Source organism: Urocampus carinirostris, chromosome 2 (assembly GCF_059441175.1).
Source record: "Urocampus carinirostris isolate Australia breed hairy pipefish chromosome 2, RoL_Ucar_1.0, whole genome shotgun sequence".
NCBI lineage: Eukaryota > Metazoa > Chordata > Actinopteri > Syngnathiformes > Syngnathidae > Urocampus > Urocampus carinirostris.
Genome location: NC_142350.1, coordinates 61489905 through 61499121, shown reverse-complemented (window position 1 = coordinate 61499121; position 9217 = coordinate 61489905). Strand labels below are relative to the sequence as shown.

General features: G+C 45.1%; 1 protein-coding gene and 1 pseudogene across 1 annotated transcript in view; one reads left to right on the top strand and one right to left on the bottom strand.

Annotated features, from left to right (window-relative positions):
* Positions 1-433: 433 nt before the first annotated feature.
* Positions 434-593, bottom strand: LOC148372833 (U2 spliceosomal RNA; annotated as a pseudogene).
* Positions 594-2670: 2077 nt separating this feature from the next.
* The window catches only part of kcnn3 (potassium intermediate/small conductance calcium-activated channel, subfamily N, member 3), a 208950-nt gene continuing 202403 nt past the window's right edge, over positions 2671-9217 (top strand). The window contains exons 1-2 of the mRNA XM_088328117.1: positions 2671-2815; positions 5402-6483. Coding sequence (XP_088184243.1) covers positions 5431-6483 — 1053 coding nt within the window. The 5' untranslated portion in view covers positions 2671-2815; positions 5402-5430. The remainder of the gene's footprint in view (positions 2816-5401; positions 6484-9217) is intronic.

The following is a 9217-nucleotide window of genomic DNA, read 5'->3' as shown; positions in this document are numbered from 1 at the left end:
ACATTTTTAAGGACAGGTGTGTGGACATTGGGCTCAGGTGTGTCCAGTTCCAAACCCGGTTGGCGCCCTCTGAGGGACGGTGGCGTACGATATCGGGGTCAGGAACCTTTTTGACTCAGAGCTATAAAAGCAAAATATAATAATTTTATTTTGGGAAAGAGCCACACCCTATGAGACAAATTTACTAGATTGCTAAACCCGCGCCCCAGACAAAAGCTTAGTCTTCAGCACATTTATTTTTGATGATTTGATAAAAATTATGAAAAGGGGGGTTTTGGGGTTTTTAAGGGTTATTGATCTATCTTCGTTATTCATTATCCATTATCCGTTATCGGTCAGTTCATAATACGCTACAAAGCCTAGGAGCCGGGACACTTACTCTCAGCCAAAAGGCCAAGTTAAGGTCCTAGCCCTAAAGCCTTGCTGCGATCATTGCGAATGCACCGTTCCCGGAGGTACTGCAATACCGGGCCGATGCGTGGAGTGGACAGAGCAAGCTCATATTCCATCTCCGAAATGCAAAAATCAAAGAGGCCAAGCTAAGGACCTAGCATCAAAAGGCCAAGCAAGGCCAAGAAGGCCAAGCTAAGGACCTAGCATCAAGGCCAAGCTAAGGACTTGGCAACTCTCAGCCAAAAGGCTAAGCTAAGGACCTAGCATCAAAGAGAATAATGCCAGAGCCCCTGTCCCAAAATCAACAAACATACCACTTTAAACTTGTCTCTTTCTTGGAATTACTCAAGATCGGTTAAACTCATTTTGACCCTTTTTTTCATACATATTGGTTTCAAAACCAGATGCAAGCATTTATTTTGTAAAAACATCACAAGCCGCAAACAGCGAGCCTGATGTGCTTACCTTTGGCGCAGACGGCGTAGGGCGAGAGATGGGAGGGGGTGCTTGCACTCTTTGCATAGCTCCACCCATCCCTCCCACTCAACCAATCAAATAACTTTAAATTATCTTCTGGTGTTTTGGCGTATTTACAGTTTGTTTTGTGGATTTCATCATAAAGGTATCTGAAAACAGATTATGTAGTGAGAAATGAAATGAAATATCTGCATTTATATAGCGCTTTTCACGTCAAGACTTCCCAAAGCGCTTTACAGTGTGCTTCACATTTCCCAATAGCGGCTGTGCAGCCATGTAAGGCACTAACCTGCTTATTGGGGGCATTAGGGGTTCAGTGTCTTACCCAAGGACACTTCGACATTTAACACGGAGGAGCAGGGATTCGAACTGCGATCTCTTGTTCCCAAGATGAGCGCTCTACCTCCTGAGCCACTGCCGCCCATCCAATCAAATAACTTTAAGTTCTCTTCCGGTGTTTTAGCGTATTTACAGTTTGTTCTGTGGATTTCATCGTAAGGTATTTGAACACTGAACACAGATTATATAGTGACCTTTTATATAAAGGATTCTTTAGCATTTTACAGCCAAGACGAGTTTTTTTGTTTGTTTTTCTTTTTTTTAGGGGGTGTGTGACACCTTGACTGTAAATTGTAGTGAAAAACGTGCCCTACAGGTATATATTCTGCGAAGTACTGCTTTGTCGTTCAGCTTTGGTGTCTTTGCGTGTATCTGAACAGGATTAATGGCTCAAGTTTTGAACGCGATGGAGAAAATTTGCATGCAATCAATTTCAGGGTTGGGTAGGGTTACTTTAACTGGATTACTTTCAATTACTTTTGGATTACTCCAATACCAAATATGCTAATAAAAGACAAAAGAAACTAAATATGAATAACATTACTAAATTTTATGCAGGCTTGGGGAGTAACAAAATACATGGAAGGGCAAAAATGATGTTGGCAAGCTGTTTGGATTGATTTTCATTTTGTTTCCGTCGCATTTTATGTTCGTTTTGCCGGAGATCAAAGAGATCAAAGCCAGGAGAGAAAGCTTACCACGTGTTGTGAGTCATCATTTTATTCATATTTAGTTTCTTTTGTCTTTTATTGGCATATTTGGTATTGGAGTCATCCAAAAGTAATTGAAAGTAATCCAGTTAAAGTAACCCTACCCAACCCTGAGCAAATTTGTCTCTAAGCCACAGGTACTCATAGAAAGAGCCATATATGGCTCGCGAGCCATAGGTTCCCGGCCCCTGTCCTAACAGAATCCGTTCCAAGTATGACTCTGATATAATATCCCATCCCCCGTACCAGTAATTTCAAGTCACACGTTTGGGATACAGATCGCGGCCACCTGTTTCAAGCGCGCCTCTGCCTCCATCCAATGGCGTCGAACGGGGGTGTGGGTGAGGGAGGCAGGGAGGCAGGGAGAGAGGGAAGTTGGAGGAGAGAACTGAGAGACGCTCATCTGCGTTCACGCAGAGCCGCGATTGAGTGGAAGCGCACGCATTCACAACCCCTTAGCTCCGCGTGCGCACATTTCAGGAGCCTTTTTTTTTTGGGCGTGTGCGCGCAGCCACAGGTTGAAAGCATCTCGCCATGGCGAGCACCGTGTCCGGTGACGACGTCGCCGTGGACCCCGTGGACAGCTCGCCGGGGATGGGGAAGCACAACCAGTGAAGCTTGTCGAAGAGAGGAAGAGGAGAGGGAGCCAGGAAAAAAAGGGGTGGGGGGGGACCTTGGAGCTTCGGGACGCCGTGCGCAAAGCTCGGGAGGCGGGTTGGGGGACCTGTGGAGGAAGCCTCATGAACGACAGGGTGGGAGAAGGACTCATACAGAGAGAGAGGAAGCAAGAGGGCAGCATGGCTGGAACAACATGAAAAAGAGGAAAAGTGGGGAGGTCTGTCTTTATCCAGTCAAGTGATCCAACACATCTGTTCCGGGGGAGTGGAAGAGAAGAGGTAGGTAGGAAATGTGGCAGGTATCTTGGTTATGTCACAGACAAAGTAGGTTATTGTTTTGGATCTCGCGGAAAGCTTTTCCTGGAGTCATCCATCACTCCTTTGGACAAGTGGTCAGCAACAGAAGGGGCACGGACCATTTCCAGGGTCGTTTATTTTGAAGCTGTGCAGGAACAACAAAAGTTGACATATTTTTTATTGACATTGTATTTATTCGTGTATAACCTTCTTTATTTCATACAAAAAATAACTCATAGGTCGGTTGCGCGTTCTACACAATGTTTTACAGTAGTGAATGATTCTAAAAAAATGTCTGGGGCGACAGTAGCTCAGAAGGTAGAGCGCTCGTCTTGGGATCAAGGGATCGCAGTTCGAATCCCGGCTCGTCCGTGTTACATGTCGAAGTGTCCTTGGGTAAGACACTGAACCCCTAATACCCCCAATAAGCAGGTTAGCGCCTTACATGGCTGCACTGCCGCTATTGGGAAATGTGAAGCACATTGTAAAGCGCTTTGGGAAGTCATTGACTTGAAAAGCGCTATATAAATGCAGATCATTTCATTTCATTTGGCCAACATTGCATGCAGCGGGAATCGAACCTGACTCACAGTAGTGAAAGCGTCGAATCATATCCGCTAGACCACAGGTGTCAAACAGGGGGCCAGATCAGGCCAGCTAAGGGATTGAATCCGGCCCGCGAGACAACACTCAGAGAAGCGCAAGAGAAAAACAAGCTGCAGGTTGAAATATGTCCACTTGAAGATGCCAAAGCCAGGTGCCTCCCACAAAGACACTGTACTTGTATTTATTTTTCTCTCTGTCTCTCTTTCTTTTCCACCTCTTTTCTCCCTCTCTGTCTCTGTCTTTTTCACTCTCTGTGTCTCTCTTTTTCTCTTCCTTTGTTGCTATTTGTCCCTTTCTCTCTCTGTGTCTTTTAACCTCTTTTGCCCTAACTTTCTTTTTTCCTTTTCTCTTTTTCTTTTTCTCTCTTCCTACCCTTCGCGCTTTCTTTTCTTTTTTCTCTCCTTCTGTCTTTCTATTTCTCTTTGGATTTCTTTTTTCCTCTCCCTTTCTTTTCCCCCTCTCTCACGACTTTTTATCTTTTGTTTCTCACGCTCTCTCTCCCTCTCTTTTTCTTTCTTTGTCCCGCTCTCTCTCCTTTTCCCTCCCTCTTTCTCTTATTTCTTTATCTCTTTTTCTTTCTCTCTAATCGACTAGTCCGGCCCCCGACAGAATGTTTGTTCTATCGTGTGGCCCCCGAGTTAAAATGAGTTTGACACCCCTGCGCTAGACCATTAGTGATGTAGATGACAGAGTAAAAGGCTTTAGAAGAGTGGTCCCTAACGTCGTACCCCCTAATGATAGCTTAGATACCGGTAGACTTCTTCTGAAAATAGCTTACCAGTGATGGGTCATTGTGATTTTTTTTTTAGTAGTTGAGTCTTTTTGATAATTCACGTGGTAATAACATTGTAACGACATAGTAATAACATGATTGTCATTTTAGAAATGTATATCAAACTCGTAGACTTTTGCGCTAATTAGTAACAAAAAGTAGCTCTCAGCTTGAAAAACGTTGGAGACCCCTGCTTTAAAGTTATCTCATCGTCACACCATTTCTGCGGTAAAACGTTGATGAATACGTGGGTCCCTGATTAAAATCATGTATTTACAACATAAACTGTGAACATATATATTGAATGTCTTTTAAAGACCGATTCATCATCAGATACAACAAAGAGTTGTTTTCTTGTTGAGGAATTTTGCATTGCTCTATATCTTTTAGGACGACACTCTAACATGCGTCTCTGGTACTGTAAGTAAAAATTGTGCGATGATGAGATAAAACCAAAATGCTTTTTCCTGACGTCTACATCGCTAATGATCCGGGGATTACAAGATGGACTTGAGCTTATTATTAATACTATTATTATTATTATCTCATCTCATCTCATCTCATCAGCCGTACCGCTTATCCTCAATTGGGTCGCGGGGGGGGGGGCTGGAGCCCATCCAAGCCATCTCCGGGCAGTGGGCAGGGGACACCCTGAACTGGTTGCCAGCCAATCGCAGGGCACACGGGGACCGACAACTCACTCGCTTATTCACACCTAGGGACAATTTGGACCGGCCAATTCACCTGAAACGCATGTTTTTGGAATGTGGGAGGAAACCGGAGTGCCCGGAGGAAACCCACGCAAGCACGGGGAGAACATACAAACTCCGCACAGGAAGTCTGGAGCTGGATTTGAACCCACGCAGGAGGTTCCCATGACATGAACTGCGCCGCACAAGCTCTAACCACTGCGCCGCCGTGCTGCCTATTATTATTATTATTATTATTATTACTATTATTCTTATCGTAAAAATTGTTACTATTGGTAATGTTATAATTGGGCCGGGTCACAAGAATATTGTCAGATATCAAACTGCTCTGTGGTACAGTAAAGGTTGAGGACCATTGCTTTAGACAGGAAATGTAGTAAACATAGCTAGTACTAGATCTCGTGCCCTGATTGTGGCAGTTTTATATATCAGCCTCCTCAGGTCAGTTCAACATGAATTGTTTGTGTTTATCTCCACCAGACAAGAGGTACACGGTCACTACTGTGACCATGGAGCCTCCTCCCTCTCTGAGTCTGGCTCTCCTCGGAGGCAGCGAGGACGAAGACCAGCGTTTCCTGCTCCCCCTGGCGGGGATCTCCCACCCCGTGGCTCCGGGCGGCCAGGTTCCGGGGTCCAACCACGCTAACCATACGGCGGCCTCCAGCTTGAACCGGCTCAACGGCAGCAATCCATCGCCATCTCCCGCCGCCACGCCCTCGTCTCTGCCCAAGTTGTCAGCGGCAGGGCCGTCACCCATCCCCAATGCCCTGCACCCTACCAGCACCCCGCTTTCTTCCTGCTTGGGATCGCAGCACAGCCTGAGCGGGGAAAACTCTCCTATCTACAACGCCCTTTTTTACTCCTCCCACTCGCCCTCCATGGACCGTGAGAGGGACCGGGAGCGTGGGTGCAAGCATAGACAGGCCAGTCCTCTGGTCCACCGCAGGGACAGTAACCCGTTCACGGAGATTGCAATGAGCTCCTGCAAGTACACAGGCGGAGTCATGAAGCCCCTGAGCCGCCTAAGCGCCTCCCGGAGGAACCTTATTGAATCAGACAGCAGCAGCGAAACCAAAGAGGGCGGGGTTTCCGCTGTATCCCAGACAACGGTGGCTGGAGGTCACGACCGGCAGCGAGACCACCCTTCTACCTCCTTGGTCACCCAACCCTCCCCAAATCAGCCACTTATTCAAAGCCCCCCAGAGATTGTCATTTCTTCCAAGGAAGACTCGCCGTACCCCAGGGCAGGATATGACATCAGCGACACCACCTCCAATCAGATGTCCATTTACCACCAGAACCACGCACTGGTGGAAAGTCGCCGGGCCCAATCGGGTAGGGGCGGCAGTCAGGGTGGCTCTGGTGCAGTGGGACCCGTGGCCAGGGCTAGCACCACGAAAGCCCCCAAGCGAAAAAACCAAAACATTGGCTACAAACTGGGCCATCGTAGGGCACTGTTCGAAAAGAGGAAGAGATTAAGCGACTACGCTCTCATCTTCGGGATGTTCGGAATTGTCGTCATGGTAATTGAGACGGAGCTGTCCTGGGGCGTCTACACCAAGGTAAGATTACGATCTTGACTTCTCGGCGAAATAGGACCAACAAAGTAACTTACTCCTTACGCGATGCCGATGATGATCATCAGAACTCTCTCTGATGAGCTACGACTTGAAAATAGAACAGATCATATATACCAAGGCACCCTACCCTCTGATGTGGAGACTTATTTCTAGGAACTGCTGGCACCCTTGTCTGCATGAAAGTTGGGGAATCCAGGTCCAGAGATGAAAAAAACCTACAGTTTGGTATTAATCTTTAAATTTGTTTACCTCATGGTTGAAAAATGTGTGGTTAAGGAAAACTGTGGCAGGGTTTTACTTTGTAGACCTAATGTCCCATGTCTGTTCAACCTGAACCTTGAATTTTGCTGAAGTTGTCCGTGGAGAAGTTTTACACACCAAATAAATATATATCCTTTAAAAGCACCACGGACTGCTTAAAAAAGTTATACCATTTTTTTAAGAACTACACAAAAATATGGAATCACTTGAGAGTGTCTTGTTTCTTTGATGGTTGTATCTGGTGTCAGACTTGGCTCATCCACTCATACAAGCTTTATTATTGCTTTATAGGAATTGCGAGCTTCGGTCTTGGCTTGCCTTTCATCTTCTACCCCTTCTCGCGTGGGTTTTTTCACTGGGACTCCAGCTTCCTCCCACATCCGTAAGATCATGCTCGGGAGGTTCATTGAAGCCTTTAAATCGCCCATAGGTGTGAATGCGGGTGTGAATGGATTCAACATTTTTCTGTGCCAGTAATGGTTAAGTCAAGTCAAGTCATGTTTTTTTGTATACCCCCTAATCACAAAGAGTCTCAAAGGGCTGCACAGGTCAAAGACTATTGCAAACTACAGACTATTATGACACCATCCTCTCATCTAAAACTTACATGAGGGCAAATAATACACATATTATCAACCTAAAATATAGGTTATTCATATGCTATAGAGTAGACGTGTGTTTTAAGCTTAGATTTAAACATTTCCACTCAGGTTGCAGATCGAATCTCAGGGGGAAGAGCATTCCACAGCACCGGGGCCCGGATGGAGAACGCTCTCGAACCTGCAGATCTCTTCTTGGCTCTTGGGATCACTAGTAGACCAGCGTTTTCAGAGCAAAGGCTCCGGACCGGAACGTAGGGGGAAATTAAATCTGAAAGATATGAGGGAGCAAGTCCATGCATGATTTTATATACTACCAACAGAACCTTAAAATCACATCTTAAGTTAACAGGGAGCCAATGCAGGTTAGATAAAATCAGGGGTCATTTAATCAAACTTTCTTGTCTTTGTTAAAAGCCTTGCTGCAGCATTTTGTACCAGTTGAAGGCTCTTGATATTGGATTTCGGGAGACCCGAGAGTAGTGCATTACAGTAATCGAGACGGGAAGTAACAAACTGGTTCTGGTTGTTAGTATGATACGAGCTATGAGTTTGAAATAGGCTCAAAATGTTTTTGTTTTGAAATTTATGAAGTCCCAAAGTCACAAGTGTGCTTCGACTCTGGCAGTGATACGTGAACTGCAGACTAAAACCAACCAATGACAACCTCTGTAAACAAGGGTTAGAGTAGCTTAAACATTGCAATGACCAGCAGCATTTTTCTTTGACAGGCCAAGAGTGAAATACATTACTCGTTGATGGAATAGATTCTTTGAAAGCTCACTCACTGTAGCTTTAGGGCTGATTCTCCAGGTACTCTTTGTTTTCCACAAGCAAAAGACAGTATGTTTTATTGAATTCCAAACGGTTCTCTGGAGTAAAAATACTTTGGTTCCTGAGGTCACAGTTTTTTATGGACCGCTAAAAATTACAGAGACCATACTGAAATTCTCTAGGTTGGAGTATGAGGAAGATTATCAAAAGGCTTACCAGGCTTGATTCGAAATTTACACGATCCCTACACAAAGTCATGTGTCATAATTTCAGGTAAATCCGCTAGATTTTAAAATAAAGATGTCTGTAAAGCTATTTATCTTGGCCTGAGTTAGACATTTAAGAGACCCAAAAAATAAAAAATGTATGTATTCCACCCAGCTCCAAGCGTCTTTAAGACGTTACATTTTGGCCAGAATCAAGTCTGGTCCAGTTTGAGAAAATATTTTCTCCCAAAAAATAGATCTAAATAGATTTAAAATTCAGGCTGCATAGCGGATGAGTGGTTAATGCATCCGTGGCACAGTTCTGAGGTCATGGGATCAAATCCAGCAATCAGTTTTCCTGCGTGGAGTTTGCATGTTCTCCCCATGCTTGAAACCAATTCAGGGTGTCCCCTGCCCACTGCCCGAGGACAGCTGAGATGGGCTCCAGAACCCCCTCGACCCTACTGAGGATAAGCGGTGCAGATCTAAAATTGGGTTTTGTGGACTCAGTTTAGTCCAAAAACAGTCACTGTTGGCTTTACTTTGTCTAATGTAGTCCCAAATGTTGTTTAAAGACAGTGTAGTCCATGCAGATGTCATGTGGATGCTGTACTGCCCCAGTTTTGTAGTACGGAGTACCAGTCCTATAGTCTAGCACGGGGGCTAGGAACCTTTTTGACCCAAAGACCCCAAATATTTTAATTTTGTTTTTGGAGAGAGCCACACCATATAATTATGGATACAATTCAACAAAACCGCCAAACCTGTTCTTCACACAAAAGCTTATTCTTCAGCGCATTTTATTTGAGGATTTGATCAAATTTTCGAAATATTAATCCTGGGGCAGCATGGCGACGCAGTGGTTAGCGCGTGTGC